This window comes from Gossypium arboreum, chromosome 1, assembly GCF_025698485.1.
Source record: "Gossypium arboreum isolate Shixiya-1 chromosome 1, ASM2569848v2, whole genome shotgun sequence".
NCBI lineage: Eukaryota > Viridiplantae > Streptophyta > Magnoliopsida > Malvales > Malvaceae > Gossypium > Gossypium arboreum.
Window position 1 is genome coordinate 9120034 of NC_069070.1, and position 23041 is coordinate 9143074.

Here is a 23041-nt window from a genome sequence, read left to right on the forward strand (position 1 = left end):
GTGGAATTATCTAGATTTCTCTTTATTTCTTTGCATTCTCATCAGCAAAAACACCATGGAAGAGTTCCCTTAAGCTGCTTTTTCATATTTTTACTTCAAGTAAGTTCAATTCTTGATTATTTCTTGAAATTTTTGTGTTTTTCTGACTTTTACAACTAGGTCCATTTGTTGAATTCATTAGTTCTTGATTCTATGAAAGAAATTGAAAGTTTCTATGAATATGTGCTGGAAGTATATGATGATTTGATATAGAATTAGAGCTTTAAATTGTTTATATGCTGATTTTATTGAAAGAATTGAATAGAAAGTGAATGTTTGGGACCTAAATTGTAAAAGAGTTTGAAGTTAGAGTTTTATGTGGAAATTCTGAATTTCAATAGTTATGAAATAACTTATAATGTCTAGGAAAACTATTAATTGAGAAAATTAGTTTAATTGAGCGGTTAATTAAGTAAGGACTGAATTGTATGAACTGTGAAATTTGGGGCAAAATGAAAATCAACATTTTGCACTAAAATAGTTTTGGACAACAGCAATAGTCTAACTTTGAAAAATCTCAAAAAATTTTATAAATTTAATTAGAGGATGAATAAAAATGAAATTAAAGCTTATTGAGTCTAGTTTCTTATAGAAGAAACGGTGTACGCAATAGAATTATAAATCATGAGATATAATAAGTTTTGTAAGACAATGTCAGAATGATTTCGGGTTCCCCTGTTCTGACTTTGGAAAATCATAAAAAATTGGATAAAAATAATTAATGGATTAAATTTATATGTTTAAAATCCTTAAAGAGTCTATTTTCAATAGAAATAAGCGGGAACATCATCTGAATCTCGTACAATGAGATAATTAATTCTTAGTGAAGAAGGGTCGGAACTGTCAGACAGCAGAACAGGGGCAACTTTAAAGAATAAACTGTACTTATTAGCTAAACCAAAAGTTCTAAAAATTTTATGGGAATAAGATTAGTAAGTCTAGTTTCAGGGAAAATTAGCGGATCTTAATTTCGAGTTCTGTAGTTTAAGATATAAATAATTTAGTGACTATGACGCAAATGGACAGTTTTGAATATACATAAGTAATTAGTGAAATTATTGATAATGTTACTTGTTGCATGTTATATAAATTAAGGATGTGGAATGGAGAGGAGGAGGAGGAAAATATGTATGAATATTCAGCTAGCATGGCTAATTTGTATGTTTTAGGCTCATGGACTAAATTGAATAAAAGTAAAATTTTATGGGCAATTTTGTAAAAAAATGTTAGAAATGACCAATTTGCATGAAATGAATTATTTTATTATTTAAATTACAAAATTGAATGAAATTATTAGTTTAGCTCAAGATCAGGGAAAAACATTTTTTAAGGATTAAATTGAAAAGTGTTGAAATTGTGGAAAATTCTGACATTTTATAGAATTCATAGGTTGTTATCAATTTGTGTGAGAATAATGGCTGGAAATAAGGATTAAATTGCAATAATTTTATTTTATTTTAACCTAAGGATGAAATCGTCATTAATTAAAAGTTTAGGGGTAAAATGATAATTTTGTTTAGAGCATTAGTTGAATGTATTATATCATGAAATAAATGAAAACGACGATCAAATTTCTTTATAAAGATCCGGATGACTTGAATACGAGACTTGAACGTGGAAAAGAAAAGATATCGGATTAATGAAATATCGATAAATGAATCGGTAACTCGGTAATGCTCGTAACTCTATTCGGTGGCGGATTCGGGTTAGGGCGTTACGATTCGATACCATCGATCCAACAGTAATAATCGGTTAATAAGTAATATTTATTTATTCAATGTCGATAGTTTATTTTGTAACGATCAATTATTCAAGATGTGAGCAGTCTTTAAAACTTTTCATTACCTCTATTAGCATGACTTTCGGACACGGCGGATACGGATCCATCCATACTGCGGGATAGTATCTGATGTTTCATCCGCCGAGCGAAATATACCGTAAGGGTAACGATAAGATAGCGTAGCGGTACATAAAGTACCTCATCAGAACAAATCTGAACAATAATGATAATAGTCGGTCTGAGTACCTCTTGAACGAATCCGGAGCGATCCACGATGGTCGACACATATAGTGTCTCATCGACACACAGTCGGAATATCCCTGAACACTTCCAATCCTATTGCATGCCAACTATATCTGACTAGCCCGACATTGTTAATAGGGTATTCAGTCAACTTTCAATTTCTACTTTCCATTCTTAATTTGCTCACTTCATTTCAATACCTTTCTTTATCAATTCACATGTAATTCAATTTTAATACAACATACCTTTTAATTCATTTTCCAATAATCACACATTCAAATATTTCATCCTTTAATTACTTGTCACATATCGGTCATGATACAACAATCAATAATTAAATTCAATAAATTATAAAACATTATAATTCTTACCTTAGTATTTCCATTCTCAAGCAATTCAAATATTAACATAACAATTAACTATTAAGTTCAGTTTATAGAAATATAAATCGTAGTTTCCAAGCTAACATTATAACAATTAATTAAATTTCTATTCAATTTACACCATATTTCCAATTAGGTCCTAACTAATTCATTCACTTTCACTAAATTAATTCATTCTCCTTTCTATTCAAATTCCATCCAAACTCAAATTTAACTATTAAAATTTCAGCTTATCTCATTAATTTCAAAATTTCCTCAAATTAACCCCTACAACATAAAACTTATGAATTACTTTACAATTCAATCCTTATTTCATTTCTAACTTGAATTTCTATCAATTTAGCTCTTAATTCATCATTTTATTTAACATAAACAATATCTAGAAATCTAATAACTTTCAAAACTTAACTTAATTTCATCAAAACCTTATTCCAAGGCTTTTAAAACATCAAAATTAAGTAAAAAGGGCTTGATTGACTTACCTATTAAAGTTTAAAGCTTCAAAACCTTAATTTTTTCTTTTCTCCCTTTCTTTCTTTCTTTCTTTCCTTTCTTTCTCCCCTGTTCTTCTCTGTTTCGTTTGCTTTTTTTTCTCTTTTCATTTCTTTTATTTCATTTATTTCTTTGTTTTTATTATTAAATTATTATATATTTATTATTTATACATGTGTATATTTATTAATACAAATGTATTCATTTATCACCTTAAACTTTTCATAACTTTTATTTATTTATTTATTTAATCTAAAATAATATTAATATAATATACTTTAATTATTATTATTTTACTTATATAATAAGTAAATACACATGTATAATACATGTGTACCATTTATATTTGTACACATTTAACTTATTTTAACCATACATTTGTCACTCCTTTTTAGATTATTTGCCTATTTAGTCCCTTCACTTTTCTTTATTCTATAATTAAACTTTTATTCTTTATTCAATTTAATCTTTATACTTAATTAAACTTTAATTAACTATTCACTTAACTTTGTAAATATTTTTAAATAAATATTTACGAATCCACTTTTCAGAAATAAAGACCCGAAAATGTACTTTTTCGATAACTGAAAAATTCGGGTCATTACACAAATGCTAAACATTTCCTTGGTGGTGAAGCGCTCCTCAAACTCTGTGAGTTTCTTTGGACCTCCTCAGAGTCGGGAGATAAAACCAAAGGCTAAAATCAAACATAGACATCCTAGGCACAATGCCCTCATTTGAAGGTCTTGTCAATTGCTTGACGGACAACATTTTAAAGTTTTTTCCTAAAAGAGAGACGACTCCCTTCAACAATAACCTATTCATATTTCATGGTTCTAATCTTTCAATAGCATCTTATGATCATACTAACAAAGGTTCATACTTCAAAACGTGAATAGACAACTCTTGGATTTTCTATTTTGTAAAATACTCATTAACTCTCCGTCCAAATAGGATAAACAAAGACTTAAAAGAAAAAGCGCAAAGCAGCATTCGCGCATTCGTTCGATAGAATTCGAGAAAAGGGAAAGAAAGCTTTGCCACACACTAATGAGTAAACCTTGTTCCCTCCCATGCCAAATTCTCTCCCCTTGCTAAAATAAAAGTTTCTTTTTAAAACAGAAGCTTGATTTTGGGAAAAATAGTGTTTTTAAAAAAAATGAGAAAGTTTAGATTTTGCAAAAATAAAAAAATGTTTTTTTAGTTTTTAAAGGAAAGTTTAAATTTTAAAATAAAATTTTGATTTTTTTAAACTACTTCAAAGTAAAAGTTTTAATCTTTAAGAAAAATAGTATTTTTTAATTAAAAGTTTAGTTTTTGTAAAATAAAAATTTGTTTTTTTAGTTATTTTAATGGAAAGTTTAAATTTTTAAAACAAAATTTTAAACTTTTTTAACTACTTCAAAGTAAAAACTTTAATCTTTAATAAAATAGTTTTTTTAAAAAGGAGAAAATTTAGATTTTGAAAAATAAAAATAAAGTTTAAATTTTGAAAAATAAAATCTGTTTTTTAAATCATTTTAAAGAAAAGTTTAAATTTTAAAACAAAATTTTGATTTTGTTAACTATTTCAAAATAAGGTTTTGATTTTTAAAAAAGTAATGATTTTTTCTAAAGAAAAGTTTAATTTAAAAAAAAAATTGGCTACCGTACATGGCAGCCCACCACCGAAGGCTGGAGAGCCTTTGGACTCTCCAGTGGTGGAATCATGACCAACATAAAAGTTGAAAGAGGAAGAGGAAGATTTTTTTTTTTTGAAAAATAATAAGGTTAAAATAAAAGAATAAATAGTTTTTTTTTTCATTTATAGGTACAAAAAATGTGCAATTTATTTTCACCCCCTTACTTTTTAAATTTATAAAAAAAAACCCTGTTTTTTGCAGCATCACCCTCGCTCTCTGACCTATTTACACCCGTAACTTTTTTATTTATTTAAACGTTTAATTTAATCACGATTTTAAAAATTAAAGATAAATTAATTACTACATCAGTCCTCTATCTTCCATATTTTTATCTTTTAGTCCTAAAATCAAAATATGTCAATTTGTTTCCATCTTTAATAAATAATTTACACTTACATCCTCCATTTCATTTGCATTTATATATTATATATTTAATATTAATTATGCACTTTATTTTAATATTTTATATTTATTCACACTTGTACAATTTTTATTTTTATTTTTCGTTTTATTTATTTTCATGTCTATTTATATTATTTTTACACATTCCCTTACATACATTTTAATATTATTTATTTATGTTACCTTGATTCTTTTATTAGATTATGAATAAAGTGTATCATTGCTATTATTATCATTATGTTAATGTCTTATTTATTTCATCTATTTAAATTTTCTTTTTATTATTTCTGTTTTGCAAGAGTTTTGACTTTTCATTAGCTTTAGTTAATTTAATTATTTTATTACTATTGGTTTTAAAAGAGAGAACTTTTAAGTCATTTTTCCATCCTATAATTGTTGACATAGAGTTAGTTAAATATGTGTTATATTTTAATAAAACCATAAGATTTTTACATTTAGATTTAAATTAATCCTTAATATCTCACCTACCATTTACCTTAGAAAATTATAAATAATATATTTTTTAAGATTTTAAATTAGTTTTAAATATCGTATAGAAGTAGAATATTAAGTTAATATATAAATATTTTTAAGATATTATGAAGATTAAAACTAAAAATTTTTGTATGTCCTATTTTAGTAACTTTTTAAGAAAGCTAATAAGATTTATTATTTTAAGATTTTGACAAATTTAAATCTTATATAACTCTTGTATTTTCTATTTTACAAAATAGACATTAACTTTCCGTCCGAATAGGAAAAACAGAGACCTAAAGGTTATTTCCTATACCTACTTAATCTATTTAAATTTGTGATTTTGAACTATGGGGTTTTTTTTTTTTTTTTTTGGGGGGGGTACAACTCACATACCACTAACAAAAGACAACATAGTAGACAAAACTCCTGCAATTCAAACCATGACAATTCCTGAAAAAATTGAACTTCTTATGTTCTCAACTACAAGTTATCTGTGAAACATGGGCTACCTATGGATTAGAATGCTATGGATTAGAATGCTATGAATCGGGTTCCAGGCTATATGCGGGGTGCAAGGCTTCTTGGAAGAAAGGGAAGGAACCTTGAAAAAAAGGAAAGAGGCTGCAAATGCCATGGAAAGGCTCAAAGCTTGCTTGCTAATGAGGGTTCAATATATATTGAAAATAATGAACGCCTTAAAAGCAACATAAGATCGTTCAGTAATATAATCCATACATATAACCAGGCTGATATAACACAAAGAAAATTGCGCATTTAGGGGGAAAATGTCATTAACCATACATTGAGAGGGCAAAAACTCAGGCCTCAACTACATCAACAGCTCTCCATCCCAACATTTGTACAGTCACGCTATGATATATAAATTACCTCACCGTTAAAAATTTTACACCCTTTGAAACTCGGGTATAATCATTTTAACTCCGCCGCAGGCGCATCGGTTCTATGTATTCAACAGCTAAACCTCAGCTTTGCTTGATTCTATGTATAAACCTTAAGCTACACAATGTACAGTTTTCCAGTACAGACAACTTTTTATTTCCATACAGCTCTTACCTGTCTAAAAAGATGGGGTCGTACCATGGCTGAAGATCAAAGATAAGGAAATGAACACATAGCTTCTGTTAGCTGTACAAAACATGTTCCTTCATATACCAGCTAAGCCGGATTCGGAGACTGAGCAGCAATCCTTCTCTCTGAAAAGAAGTTAAAATAATGTGATACTGTTACGGAGAACTTATGATGATAATAGGGACAAATTCAAACGATCCAAAAGAAATGTGACATTTGGTGCTTGAAACTCCTATGGTTTCATAATCATGATCGCATTATTTGTTAAAAGGTTTTTAAAGCAACAATGAAAGATGAGGAAGAATCAGTACCCCCAGCAGCAACAAGCTTCTCTACACGTGCAACAATGTGCTTTCCGTAAGTGTACTTCTTCAATGCATTTAAGTGGACCTTAATTCGAGAAAGGATCAGCTCACGTTGCTGGTCATCACAAGTCTCTAGTACTTTCTGTACAACGTAATTTGCAAACTGATCTTTCATCATTGCCTAGGATGGACTAGCAGTTGTCAGTAAAAATGGCATGGATGACATGAAATTCTCAAGGAACTACTTCTAGAGACTATTAACCAAAGGCAACACTTAACATCATGCAGTGTATTTTAAAAAGACAGTTCCCAGTTACAGTCTCAAAGTTATGACATCCCGAGACATTGGTGTGATATGCAAATGTCTAGAGTTTCAATACTGTGCATGAAAGTTTTCCCTCCAGCAAATATAAACACTCAGATTACAAATATGAATGTATGCATAGTTCTCATAAACAAGCAAGGTCAATATATTCAGCCAAAACAGGCACAACTATGGTGGGAATGGTTCGTGGCTCTTCTCCAATGGCTTACAAACAAGGTGAAGCCATCTTACACTTTTTTCTTCAAACACAAGGACTGAAAATTAGAAAACATTTCATTTTGAAGAAAAGAATTGGGACCAGAAATAGGTAAACCTGAAGAGGCTCATTCTCATCGGTAGAACCAAGCATTTCATTCACCAACAACTGACGTTCATCTGGGCCACCAAAAGTTAAACACTTCTCAACAACGTTAGAGGCAAACTTCTGCTGACTCATCTGGACAATTTTTCCAGCTAATTCCTTAATTATAACTGAACGCTCGTCAGGCTTTCCATGCTCCAGCACATGCTGTTAAGTGAATGAAAGAGGTCAGTTCACGCGTCAAGCAGTATAAAAAATACCATAGAGATGTCTAAGTATAAACAAACATATTTCAAAGATGGACTCCGCAAAAAAACAAATACCAGAAAAAAAGCATGCACAGGATAATGGACATAAAGGCAAAAGATTGAAAGTCCCTCGAGATTTTTTGGTATAATATGCAAACTTTAAGCTTCCAAAAAGAATGGCAAACCTGAACGACATAATTGCCATACTGGTCTTGAGCCAACATGCTGACAGATCCTAAAATCTCATCCATAACCTTACTTTGCGTTTTTGGGTCCTTGCAGTGCTCCAGTATCCTCTGCAAATACAAATACACATTACTCATTCTTAAATAGAACAGTTCAGAAGATGAAAATATATCCAAAAGTATATAAGTTACGAACCTGTATCACTCGGCACCCATATGGATGAGTAGAAAGTGTCACAACTTGATCAAAAAAAGTTGTGACTATAAATTGAATGTTTTCCTCAGGAACGCATTCAATGCACTTCTGGATGACATGGTTGCCATTCTGGTCACGTACGCAACGCATAACAGTACCATCAAGCTCTTGGACCATTTTAATCTTCTGATCCAGATCAACAACTTCTATTGCCTTGAATGTTAAACAAAACACATGCATAAGTGCTTATAGGAAATCTATTATAAAAAGCAAGATACAGCGATGTCAAAGGTAAGCACTATTAGTCTATAATTACAATTGAAACATAAGTAGCATATTTTTACAAGATAGCAAATGCTTGAGAAATTTTTATATACGAAATCAAAAGTACAATAAATATAACGAATTTTTTCACTTTAAACATTTACAAAATTTGCTGATCTCATTTAGAAAGAAACTGTAAGATGATCATGCAGAAGTGTTTGATGAATTAAAACAACAGAAGTTGTTTACCGTGCAACATAATGATTTATCAGCAAACCATACAGAGGAAAGCCAAGAAATAAACTAATAAGGGTTAGTGGATAGCAACCATATCCTAATACCTTCTGGATCACTCGACAACCATACATTTGAAGACTAAGTGCTAAAACATGACCAAAAAGCTTGCCAGCAAGTTCTCTTCTCTGAGCTGGAAGTCCATGCTCGAAAAACTGTGTGCAGAGACAGATTTTAAGAGGTAAAAAATAGAACAAACCATAAAACTACACAATTGAGCAGATATGCAACAGATTAAGAAGTGGATACCTTTTGAATGACATAGTTACCAAACACATCTGTCATCAAAGCAAGAGCTTGAGGCATGATTTCCTCATAAACCATATTCTTCTCTTCAGTTGTAGCTGTTTCAAGTTTTTGCTGAATAAAGCGGCTGCCATACTGATCCGCGCTGCTCATAGAAAGCATATAAATGTGACATGACAGTATGACAACATAAAACAGGGTTTAAGATAATGGCATACCTGAACTCAACAATATGACCAGAGATATCTGAAAGCTCAAAACACTTCGTTTTATTGCTCTTAAACTCTTCAAGTAGAGAGGAGGCAAAGCTTTCATCCATGTTATATCCTGCATCCAAATGCCAGGGTCCCATGACTGCCCCAGCAAGATTCCTCATCCCAGAAGGAAAATGCAGGTTTAGGTCTGTATGCCTGATAGGACTACCAGGTCCAACTGGAGAGTTCGGAATAAGAGGACTTGCTAAGGGGCTTCCCGGATATGACATGCCAGTTCCAAAGGTAGGACTACCATAAAAACCATGAAGATTAGAACTACCAGATTTAGCACCCAACGGAACACCACCATACTGAGACTTTTGAGGTGATAACAGAGCTCCAAGATAAGCCTTTTGCAGCTCAAGCAAGTTCATGTATGAATTACCAAGGAAGTTCCTATCCATGGAGGGATCACTAAGAGCTGCAAGCTGCGCAGCAGTATAATCAGAGGTCCTCAGATACTGTAGATACATAGGATCAACAAAAGGTGCCTGCAGAGCATTCCCGGCTATTTGGCTTCCAACTCTACCAAGATTATGCAACTCAGATGCAGCATTTGAAATGTTCTGTCCAGAGCCCAAACCTCCCCCTAGCACTCTTGAGTCCATTCCAAGGATTGGTACAGCTGATGAAGCAGTAACATTTCCAAATAATGGTGGCATATTACTAGTTCCAAATTGACTAGCCATCATAGAGGCCAATGCAGGATTTAAAGAGTTACCACTTAACCCATAGTTTGAAAATGATGAATTTGCACCATCACCATGCTGAAACTGAGCAGGAAAACTGCTTGCACCATTGAGAGTGGAAGTAGGTGATCCTTTCATGTAAGAAGTGTTTGAGGAGACAGCAGATTTCTGGAACTCAGCTTGCCTATCAGAAAGCAAGGATGGGTTTTTGAAGTCTGATCTGCCCCCATTACTCTTAGTTGAAGGCATATGCACAGATTCAGATTTCTTCAAGTAAAGCTTTTGTTTGATATGATTCTGACCATCATTCAGACCAAACAAATAATTCTGGCGATTTTCAGCATCTTGCTCAATCTGCGAAGGTAACTGATTACCCTCCTCTATCACACCATTTGAAGTCAGATGCATGCCTGATAAAGCTGCTACCAGATTTGCAGAATCATTGACACCAGGTGCGACACCGCCAAGTGGACTTGGGCTACTTATGCTTCTTTTATCAGAGTTACCAACTCTGCCTCCTACTGTTTGTGTCAGGCCAGGACTAGGAGCCCTAGCACCAAGTTGAGAATCTGGCGTTGTACTCCTAGACAAGGGAGCACCTACAGCAGCAGCATAAGTGTATGAAGAAGGTGATCCAATATTATGGACTGCAGATAATCCTTGAACACTTGCATTTGACCTCAGAGTATCTGAGGAGGTCAGTTCATGTTGCAAATGAGCCAGCTCTGATTCAGAAGAGCCTACATTGTCAAAGTTCTCATCAAAAGCATTACGACTAGCAGGACGAGATGGTATTCTTGCGATTGGTGCAGGGTGCCCCAAATCATCCTGCAAAGATGATAGATATTAAATCAGTTAAAAAAAACTCAACCTCCAGAAGTTCTTCATATACAAACAACAAAAACTTGGTGTAATAGCTATACAGAAAGTTAGGGGAAGAGGGAAAACAATAAAAAAAATTAAATGATTCTGAAACCTAGGATGTACTGTAAACAAGGTAACCATTAGTGAAACCAGAACACATTGATCACAAATATGCCTACTAACCTTAACACAGTACTTTCAGTACTTTGGAAATGACAAGAATGGCAAATAAATTTATTGTTCATGCATATGATCATTTGTGAGTACATGCAAAGGACAAATTTTGAGGCAACTCAAAGATGAATGCACACTGTAGACTTTAAAAGAACTGACACAGAAACTATAAGAGCAACTGCATTGACCACTAAAACATAGACATCTCTAAAAAAGGCATGCTAAAGAAACAATTGTCATTATTGAAGAATACATAAAAATAAAAAATAAAACGGATGATGTTATTATGGTTTCTGTGTTCCTATTTACATGCCTTGAAGTTAATTACCTCCAACTCCCAAGTCACATTTCCAATGAAAGTAATAAGGCCCATGCAATAGCATGAATGAGCATACCATTTACCAATAAAAGATAAATGAGAAAATATTTAATAGCAATAAAAATTTAGTGAAATAAAGTAAGGCCACAAATTTGTCAGAGACACATGGCATACTGCAGATATAACTGTGCATCACATGCGTCACTAAGCAAATAGCATTAAACCTGAGGATATGAAGCATGCTACATGTCAAAACATAAACATGAAGAGATAAAAAAGGCACCACAAATAATCCATAAAGAGACAGTCCTGGGTAAGCAAATTGTTAACATTACAAAATCAAAAACCTTAACATATGACAAATGTTAAACTAGAATTGGTTATTACCTGAAAAATTTCAGCGAGACTTTTCTGTTTGCTCCCAAGTCCTATACCAGGCAAACCAATCAGTCCATCACCGCCCCAATCCCCTGAGCTATGCACTTTCTCTACCTCTACTTCGTTCTCTTGTTTCCTAGAATTAAACCCTGGTGGCATCGAAAACAACGACCTATTGCTACCATTATCAGCTCTATTCAATTTCCTCCTATCTCCAATCCCACCTACCACTGAGCTCCCTCCCTTCAACCTCTGCGCAAACTTCCAATCCTCCTTGGAAAGCAAAGGAGGTGGAAGCCTTGGATTGAGATTCACATTCGAGTAATAGTATGAATGATAAGCCGGATCAGACCTAAGCTCTTCTTCAGGTATAAAACTATTCCCACTTTTAGCTTGAGCAAAAGCAGAAAAGGCAGGGTTACCGGCAGCTGCAGTAGCAGCTCCACCCCCAAACAACCCACCAACCGCACTCAGTGAACCCTCCACGGTAGGAGGGGCAGAGCCACTTCTATACAAGTTTAGCTCGCGTTCGAGATCATCGGCATCTTGCCTACTGCGCTGTTCACGGAGCAGTAGCCCTATTTCCTTCTCCAAATCATCCCCAAATGATCCCTCACCACTTCCTATCATTGGTCTCCTACCCAATTCAGATAACATTCTCAAAAACCCTAATTGATCATTACCCTTTTATCAGAAATATAAAAAGAAACGATCACTACCCTAAACAAAAAATCAGACCCTAAACCCTAGGAAGCCAAAACTTTTCAAAACTAATACACCTAAAACACATATTTACAAGCTTCAAGATGCTAATTTTAAGTTACCAAAACGGTCAAAAGATAAAAAATTTAATCACCCTAACATCATAAGTCAAAAGCATCAAAGACCCATCTGCTAAATATTATAAAAACTAAGATGACAAAAATTCAGAAATACCCAAATTTATATACTGTTCAAGTTTTGATGGAACAAAGTTAATCAAAGGAACAGATAAGAGCACCATGTTTTCCAAGTAAAACCATCAACATCATAAATAAATTATAAATAAAAAGGGGGGTTAGATACAGCTAAAACTAAAGTAGAAGGGCTAGGAAAGGAGAAAGCTTTATATTAGAAGCTGAGAGATCAAATAAGCTTTAGTGAGGCGGCGATTGGTTCTTACAAGAATCCTTCTAGGGTTTTGTTACACAAATTCAGGAAGGTTAGGATTAAATACTGTGACCGAGTAGGGGGAAAAACTGAATTCCATTTAATTTTGGTTTGGGGTTGGGGTTATTTTAATAGTGAGGGAAATAAATGAGATCATTGATTAATTTTTATTTTTGTCCTAAAAACCAGGGGCGATTGACCAAGTGATAACCGACTGATGTAGGGAAAAAAAGAACATATTTTAGCAAAAGATAATGATGTTTGGTTACATCGTGTTCCAGAAATGGGAATCTTAACTGACACGTTAGCACTTTAGATTCGATGCTGTGCTTTAAGGCAATTCCCATTAGCACCCCTCAGTAAAACAAGGAAACTACAGCTTCCCTTTAATCTACTTAAATATCTCAACTACCCCTTTTCCTTTTATTTTCACTTAGGTTTTGTGTGTGTGTAAATATGGATTTCATTTTTATTTTAATATTCTTTAATAATTTATTTAATTCAACTTGATCACCAAACTGATTTTAAAAATTTTAATTTAACTATTGTGCTCTAATTTAATTTTTTCATACTTTTTGAATTTTAATATCATAACACAGATAATATCATTTAATTTTATTAGATTAGATTCTACTATTAATTTCACGTATAAATTATGAGTTTACTCTCTATTTCTCAATTTAATTAATTTTAAACTATATATTTTCAAGACTTTAAAATTTTAATACTAACTCAAACAATAACTATAAATTCATTAATTAACGGCTACTATTTGTGTTAGAACTAAAATTATAAATTTTAAAAATTAAAGTACATAAATTATATTCACGTATAGTACAGGGACTAATTTTAGAATTTGTCTTTTTGACAGATTTGCTCTTCTTCCCCTTGGGTTTAGGAGATTTTGCAGTTCAATACGCTTCCAGACTTCAGCACACTACACTTCTATTAGATAGCAAAGTGATAAAAAGTCTAAAAGTTTTAAATTTTCAATTTATATAAATTTTTATTCGATTTTTGAACAATCACTTACCTGTTACACTTTAAACAAATGAATTTATGATTAATTTATTTATGGTTTTATAAGAATAATTAATCTATTTTAATAGGTTAATCGTAACCTTTACCAATTATTTATTTATTTTATTTTCAAACTATGATTTCTTGTAGTTAGAAAAAGAAAATCTAAACTCTAATCAATTTATAATCTATAATCTATATTTATAATATATATACATAAAAGTATAAATTTAGAAAAACTTTTAAATAGATGAGAATATCCTTTACTTTTCATCATATTACTAAATTCACATTTAAAAATAATTATAATATTTAATTTAAAAATAATTAGAATTAAAATTAAAATTACTAATTAAAAATTTGTGCTAATTTTAAAATAGAATTAGGAGAAAAAGGTTGTCATAATTATATTTTACTATTTTTAGTATTTATTATCACTTAATTAATATTAGAATTAATTATGTTAGTTATTACTTTGAAATTTGAATAATGTTATTTTGCATTAATTATATAAAGTAAAACTATATCATATGCTGAATACGTTAAAAATGATTTAATTATTATTGAAAATTTTCAATTATATTATTTGAATTGATAAGTTAATATATTTTAATTATATGGAATGATTCCAATAAGAAATATTATTTTGCATTAATTGTTGCAATTAAAAGTACAATATTTTAAAATTAATTAAATATTAAACGTATAAAATTACATGCAACACATATGACATTAAAAGCTAGTCTATATAAAAGCACGAGTTAGGAAAAAACTTTTGAACTAACAAGAATACCTTTATTTTTCATCATATTATTAAATTCACATTTAAAAATAATTATAATATTTATTTTAGATTTATTAGTTAAAAATTGAAATAAAATAGAAGTTGTGATAATTATACATTTAAAAATAACTATAATCTAATCAAGTCATGATAATTACACATTTAAAAATAATTAGAATTTAAATTATAATTATTAATTAATTTTTGTGTTAAGATAGAATTATTATTTGAATAGAACTATAAGCATAAAATAGAGAGGAAAAAATTGTGATAATTATAATTTATAATTATTAGTTAAAATATTTTATCGTCAATAAAAGTTGTGCTAAATTTATTGATGTTGTTAACCAGTGAGGTGAATAAGGAAATAAGGTAAAGGTAGAATAAAGGAGAGGAAGATGAAGGTTGGGAAGATATTTTTGGTTTTGGGAAAAGAGTTTAAAGATCAAGAAGAAGGAATGTCCTACGTGAGTTGTTTGCATGACCATTTTATAGTGGGGAACAAACTTAGCTATATGCCCTAAGATTGCTGATGTGGAAGTTTAATTTGATACCCTTGGCAGTGACGGTCACGTGACGTCCTAGGATGAGACATGTTACGGCAATTAGCAATTAATTACTTTAGTTCTCCACGTGGTCCTCACATAGTCTTAGTAGAGCTATCCCTTTCCAAAGTTCGTCGAGTTAGGGTTTGTGAACCAGCCTAGGTTCGAAATGTAGTTGGTTCCATTGGGGGACATGTGTTTAGCTTTCTATAGATAGATGGTCAGGTTCACAAGGTACACTGTAAGGTCCGCAAAGCCCGTTACACAAGGTATAACAATTGCTCCCCAAACGAGTGGAGGTTATAAAGTGACATTCGTGAGCTTGTTAGGAAGTTCGTAAAAAGAGTGTAGGAAATGAAGGTTTGGATTGTTATTCTGAAGTCTATGTTAAAGTGTCATATATTATATAAGTGTCTTTCTCATGCATATGAGTAATTTAGTTTCAAATTTTGAATAATCAAAACGATTAAGTTTATTAAATTTATGACGGGTAATTGATTGTTATGTACACATTCATATATATGTTTACTGATGAAATTTGTGAAATGTGCAGGTTTTCATGACATGTTTATTGTATTCCCCGTGAAATTGTCATTATTTTAATATCTGGATACACGTGTTGTGTTTCAATCAGAGCAATTTTCTGCTGGTGGAATTTGCAGATTTGATCCATATCAATTCCCATTACAGACTTAGATGGCTTAGCGTGAATTAGATTTAACTTACTCAAGATGTCGAAGAGTCTTTCGAGTGGAGTTGTAATTTATTCCACTCTTCTCCTTTGAAGGCTCTTTTCTTCAGTTATAGCATTAACTGTTCAATTGTGGTTTGGTACCAAATTAGTGTTAACATCCGGTGTATTCTCGCTGAAAATTTATCTTCCTTGTCCTTATGAGATCTTGCACTTTATATTTCAATGCTAAGCAATTCTCGATAGTATGACCTAGATTGCCAAAGTGATACTCACATTGAGCATTGGCATCATACCAATTTGGAAATGGCAGTTGCATTGGTTCATTCTGTGTAGGTACAAGGAGGTGTTTCTCTACTAGAATCAAAAAAAGTTCTACGTAGGGGATAAGAATTGGATCAAATAGATGCCTCTTCTGTGGTGGCCTTGGGGCTCAGGTCTGTGGGGACCGTGTTGGCATAGTTAACATGAGGGGATTTGTAACAGGCACAGGTGGATGATACATAAACGGTGAAGTATTGGAAGTATTTACAGCCAGATATTGGGGGCGTGGAGGTATTGGGGTCAGGTATGGAAAGTAAGAGTATAGGTATCAGCTTGGTGCGATTGTTTGCATTTCTACTTCTTTTTTCTTCTCAATGACACCTTTATTCGCGCTCAAAGTGTCATCTATTTTGCCCAACTTCAAAGCATTCTTTATCATTTGTCTGGATAATACCATATTCGTGAAAGTTTTAGAGGCATTTCCTACCATCCTGTCGTAGTATATGCCTTTTAGCATACCAACGATTAGAACAGTAGTCTCTTTTTCCGTAAGCGGGGGCTGTACTTGCGATACCAGGTCCTTCCACCATTGTGCATATTCCTTAAAACTCTCATTGGACTTCTTTTCCATGTTCTGTGGAGTTAGGTGGTCTGGGGTCATGTCTACAATATGTTTGTATTAAGCAATAAATACCCGTGCGAGCTTTCCCCAAGTTCGAATCCAGATCCTGTCCAACTTTACATACCAGCGAGCTGCAAATTCTGTCAAACTGTCTTGAAATATGTGTATTTTCAGTTTCTCATCTTTGGAGTAAACAACCATTTTCTTACAGTACATGGCGATATGAGTAATGGGGCAATTACTACCATTGAATTTTTCAAAGTCAGGAACTTTGAATTTTGGTGGAACGACCACATCGAGTACCAGACACAGGCCTTCTACTTTTACATATCCGAAGGTGTCTAATCATTCGATGGCTTTTAGGCATTCCTCAATTAGGTTGAATTTATGAGCTTCTTCATCCATAATTGACTTTCCCTTGTCCAATTCTGTTGGCTCCTCGCTTACAAGCAATTTGTTTACTCTTAATATCTGAATGGTCACATCTAGCACTTGAAGCGATAAATCTTCGCGATATACCCCTGTATCACTATAAAAAAGGGATTGGATTGTCCAAAGTGTTGTTTCCTTCTCCTACCTTGGCCTTGTCTTTGACCATTATAATCATCATTTCCATCATCTTTTCCCTTTTTTTCCTTTAGTTTGGCCATGCGTGCTAATTCTACTACCATCATCTTTTGGGCTTTTGAGTGGGTTTTATGCCGGTGAGCTATCCTTGGTCTTTTTTCAAATGACATTTTTTTCCAAAGTTAGAAAATCATTTAGATTCGTCATAAAAAATGTTCTTTTATTTTTATTTTTTTAAAATGATGTTTCTAAATAAACAAATGAACGAATGAATGGATGGATGAATGAATGAATGAAATATGGGCACATTGTCTTAAATTTACTCTAATATAAACATTTTCTTTCATAGAAGGTTCAAAAACTGTTTGGTTTACAAAGTTTTTTTTTTTTTTTCATTCATACTTGAAGAAAATCCTAATCGATCATATTGCCATAGGGCAAATCTCTACTCGTCGTTCTTCTTCTTCCCCCTCATGAGCTTGATGAACTTTTGGTAATGTGGTTTAGTCACCTCCAAAAGTCTCATTACAGGCTAGTCCTTAGTCACAAAAGGGGTAGATACTTTTTTTGAGTTCTTCAATCTGTTCACATATGTCTTCAGCTTGCTGAGCGAAAACTTGACCCTCCCTGTGCATTGTTGCAAACACCTCTTGTCGGCTTACTGCCATTTGTTCCACTACGATAAAACGTTCCGCAAACTCTGTATATTTTTCCATGACCTCTTTGTTTTGCTCTTCTTTTGTCTTTAATTCTTTAGTCAGACAACAAATTTCCTCCTTCAACACCTCAACTTTAGCAGTTTTCTCATTAGACACCCTCCTCTAAGTTCGCTCTTGTTCTTGCGCTTTTTGAAGTTCATTAGCCCGCAAACTTGGATCCACCTCCAACCTCTGAATCTGAGTGAACAAGTTATATTTTTCTCGTTGACGTCATTCTAATTATATTATTAGTTTCTCCTCTCTTACCTTCATGTCTAACCAGTGTTACTACTGTTGTCTCATGATTTCCTCCTCCTTTTTCTTTACATATGCTTGATACTGCTCTCGTTGCCATCTGACCTTTTCATCTTTACCCTTTAGACGCGTCTTTAAATCGCGTATCTTTTTTATTAGCTCAGCTATGTCATCTGAGACCTTCCTCTTTCCCTTGAATTGTGCTCACACAGAGATTTTGCTTCTTTTTAGGTGCAACTGGATATACATTTTCGAGGGGGAATGGTTGAAAAAGGTTCTTGATTGCAAACTCAAGGTTTGACGCCACGTAATTCGTATCTCTTCCAAACTCCCTGGTCCTGAACCTAAACTTCCACCCTATTTAAGCCAGCTGTAGCAGGTACACAATGATCATACCCGTATTAGCTCAGAACCATCAACGAAGAATAACTGATGACTCCTTATATGCCAATTATGGGAACCTACAAATGACCATTGGACCCAATGATTACTGTGCTCCGAATCATCCATGAAGCCCCCCATTCTATTTATTGGTATGTCAATGTACTAAGGTTTTGAACCCACTTCTCAATCGATTGATTTGGAGGCCACTCACTTTTCAGAAATTCCTCTATAGGCCTAGTCGAAGGAACAAACACCTGACAAAAGTGCTTATAGAGGCACCTAAAATGACTTTTCATCCATACAAACAACAACTGTGTGCATCCTACGAAACGCTCATCTTCTTTTCTTTTGATGAAGTTGAGTGAAATGATGGTTTCAGCTAAGACTGCTGGAGCAGGATTCACCCTTTTTTTCAATCTGAAACAGAAAATCAGCTAGCTCCTCACTTTCATATCCTAAAGCTTTTGGGAACACAATCAACCCGTACACGGTAAACGCAAACACTGCTAAATGTCTATCACCGCAGGTCTTTCCCATAGCATCCCTAATGTCAGACCAAGAAATACAATGATCGTTTTAATCTTTTAACTTTACTTTCATTGGATCTACAGGTAATCCCATCAGATTGGCTAAAGGTCTCTGAAAATCGACGTTCTGCTTCTAATATATCCTGAGCGGATCTCTAAACTCATAGTAGAGAAAGGTAAAATATTCCTCGATAGTCGGTACCATATCCACTTCATTGAATGTAAGACACCTATAAGTGGGATCCAAAAAACATACCATAGCCTTCAATAAGGCATCATCCGGATTAACGAATAGAAGCTGTGCTACATCGCCATACTTGTCCCGGAAGTGTGTTTTCTTAGCATCATCCTATGATTGCCATATTCCCTTTAACTCGTCTTCGCGATTCCTCCTACAGTCCATGCGAACTATCTGAGGTAGGCTCGAATCAAAACAAGTTATTTGGTAATCGTCTTCTCTACTCTGAGTATCCTCTGACATTCTCGCTATTATCCCTACATTTTCTACCCCATGCCGAACAACTAAATCTTCTCGAATATAGATGTAACACTGTACCCCAAGTATCTAAATAATGCATGAATTATGCCATGGAGAGACATAGACACAAGAAAAACAAGTCAGTAAAAAAAATAAAGTCAAATGAAAAAAATGTGAAATTAAATTATAAAGCATTGCGAAGAAAAAAATTCAAACACAAAACATACGAATAAATGCTCATGAATTCCTATAGGGTATTATTTCGAGGTGTAAGGTACGGCTCTTATGTTTAGGTTTCACATTTAAAATGGTCATTACATGCTGGCTTACGGCTAACTCTAATGCACGGGGAACCCAAGCCTTAAATATGACATCTATAGGGATGCATTCTGATAAACCGTAATTTATACATATTTTTATCCTATGCTTAACACATTTATGGATAGTTTCTCCTTAGATTTGGTGAATTCAATGCTCCTAATCCTTTAATTTCATGTTTTATACTTAGATGAGCATAGGAGAGTAAAAAGAACGAGAAACAATCCAAAAACGGAGAAAATGAACCCACATAGAAAATCAACACAGCCTGGACTTCCTCACACTAGCGTGTCCATTTGGCAAGATCGAAGCACGACTTACAAGGGTAGACTACACGCCCGTGCCTATTCAACAGCCTTGACCACGGGCTGGAGTAATCGCACACGGGTATGTCATATAGGCGTGTCCCTGCCAAGCCCAAGTATAGTCCTATTCGGAAAAAGGGCAATTTTGAGGGCTCTTAGGCATTCTAAAGCCTATTTAAACACCTGAGGAGGCACTTAGGAAGGGGGACACAGAGTAAGAGGCAAGGAATTACTCAAGAGAAGCCAATTGGTCCATCTCAAAAGTCAGATTCATCATCAAGACTGAAGATCTCTCTTTAATTTCCTTTCAGGGGTTTTGGGTGTTCTTTATATTCTATATTCATTATTTTTCTGAGATGTTTTCTTTTATAATTATGAACTAAACCCCTTAAATACCTAAGGAGAATAAAACCTGAGACGAATCTTGTTATTATTATCTGAATTATGTGATAAATATTTGTCTTGTTCTTAATTATGTGTTCTTAATTTTTGTTTAATATTCCAGGATATTGATTCAAGTTAATGCTCTTATTCAAAGGAGGAAGAGACCCAGTCTAAGAGTAAAATTGTCATAATTAAGTGGATTTGATTGCAAGCCTAGAGATAGGGTGATAAGATTTTGCCGGATTAGGGTGAAACCTAATATGAGGATTCATAGATCGAGTTAATGCAACACTAGGGCGTTAATTAGAAAGAGATTTCAATTAATCAACCTAGGGTTAGACGTTATTAGTCTCGAGAGAGATAATAATATAACTTAGGGATTTCTACGGATCAAGTCAAATGAATAAATCGTCTGGTTCAGAGTCAAATAACAAGTGAAGTCTAGGTGGATTTTTCCTTGGGTATTGTCTTAATCAATTGAGTTTTCCCAAAAGCTTTTTCCCAATTTTCTCTCTGTGCACCCTTAGTTTAGTTAAGTAGTTTAGATAAACAAATCCCTTAATTTTTAGGCTACATAATAAAAAGAAAGTAATTACTAGTACTTTTGGTTCCTTTGGGTTCAACAATCCGGTCTTGCTAAAGCTATACTACTGTTCGATAGGTACACTTACCTTCATCGTGATAATAGTTAGTTTCAAGAACGATTAATTAAAAATTTTTAAAACCTGTTGCGAATATCCCGTACCAAGTTTTTAGCGCCGTTCTCGGGGAACTAGGATATTGGAACACTCAATTTTATTACTTTAGCCATTTTACTTTATTTGCAATTTAAAATTTTCTTTTCTTTTCTAATTTTTCGTTTATTTGTTCCTGATAGGTTTTTATAGTGTATGACTAGAAGAAACCTGTCGGGACCATTATTGTTTGATAGTGAGATCGACCGCACAGTTCACAAAAACCAAAGAGAAATAAGGCGAAGCCTAAGATACACAAAGGAAGAGCAAGAAGACGATATTCACGCCACAACCGAGGAGATGACCGACAACCATGAAAATCTGCTACCTCCTGCGATTACTGCTAATCAGAATCCTGCTTCATGCACTATGTATGATTATGCTAAACCTTCTTTAACAGAAACTGAATCGAGCATAGTTAGGCCTGCTGTTGCTGCAAATACTTTTGAACTGAAACCTAACACAATTCAAATGATACAGTAATTTGTTCAGTTTGATGGTTTGTAGGACGAAGATCCCAACGCTCATTTGGCAAACTTTTTGGAACTATGTGATATATTTAAAATTAATGGCATTTCTGATGACGTCATTCGCCTTTGGTTATTCCCTTTTTCATTGAAGAATAAGGCTAAACAATGGTTGAATTCGTTACCACGAGGGTCAATCACTACTTGGGAACAAATGACCGAAAAGTTTTTACTTAAATATTTTTCACCAGCTTAAACAACTAAGTTGAGGAATGACATTTCTTCCTTTGTGCAGATGGATCTAGAAACACTCTATGATGCATGGGAGAGATACAAGGATCTTTTGAGAAGATGCCCTCATCATGGGTTACTACTTTGGTTACAGGTTCAAACGTTTTACAACGGTTTGAACCCCTCAACTAGGCAACTCATCGACGTAGTCGCCGGTGGAACTTTGAATAACAAAGCATCTGATGTGGCTTACAAATTTATTGAGGAGATTTCACTGAATAACTATTAGTGGCAAGTTATGAGGACAAAGCCGATGAAAACAACTGGTCTTTTCAACCTCGATGCGGTTATTATACTATCTAACCAAGTAGAACTCTTAAATAAAAAGATTGACAGTTTGTGTGGTTCTACTCAGGTACATCCAGTGATGAGGTGTGATTCAAATAGAGGAGGAGCATGCACAGAATATCAATCCTTCTACCCTAGCATCGAGGAGGAACAAGTCCAATATATGGGTAACAATAACTCTAGACCCTAAAATAACCCGTATAGTAACACTTATAATGCAGGTTGGAGGAACCATCCCAATTTCTCGTAGGGCGGTCAAGGAAATCAAAGGTCACAACATCCTCCGGGTTTTCAACAACCACCTTACCAGCAGGAAAAAAAGCCGAACCTTGAAGAGATGCTAACAAAATTCATCTCGGTGTCAGAAACTCGTTTCTAAAATACCGAGACAGCCTTTAAGAATTAACAAGCGTCAATCCAAGGGCTTGAAACTCAGATAGGCCAACTCGCCAAACTGATTTCTGAACGACCACAAGGTAGTCTACCGAGTAACACGGAATCTAACCTAAGGGAACAACTCAATGCGATTACTACTCAAGACAAGGAAGGGTTAGTTGAGCCTGCATCAGAACCGAGGCAAGGTATTGTGGTAAGTCAAGTTAAAGGTGAGGCAGTCCATAATGATAAAAAACTGTAAGTAA

At 33.5% G+C, this 23041-nt stretch overlaps 1 protein-coding gene and 1 non-coding gene across 2 annotated transcripts; both read right to left on the minus strand.

Moving 5' to 3' along the window:
* Window positions 1–6250: 6250 nt before the first annotated feature.
* Window positions 6251–12975, minus strand: LOC108483029 (pumilio homolog 2-like). Its single transcript, XM_053027098.1, has 10 exons — window positions 12792–12975; window positions 11639–12297; window positions 9170–10722; window positions 8955–9096; window positions 8753–8860; window positions 8148–8360; window positions 7952–8062; window positions 7531–7725; window positions 6899–7073; window positions 6251–6712 (listed from the first exon to the last, which is right to left on the minus strand). Exons 2-10 carry the CDS (start codon window positions 12284–12286, stop codon window positions 6675–6677), a joined length of 3183 nt encoding a protein of 1060 aa, XP_052883058.1. The 5' UTR covers window positions 12287–12297; window positions 12792–12975; the 3' UTR covers window positions 6251–6674.
* A 9108-nt stretch (window positions 12976–22083) lies between these two features.
* Window positions 22084–22190, minus strand: LOC128281984 (small nucleolar RNA R71). Its single transcript, XR_008272295.1, has one exon. It is a non-coding gene; the product is annotated as a small nucleolar RNA R71 (small nucleolar RNA).
* Window positions 22191–23041: the final 851 nt, after the last annotated feature.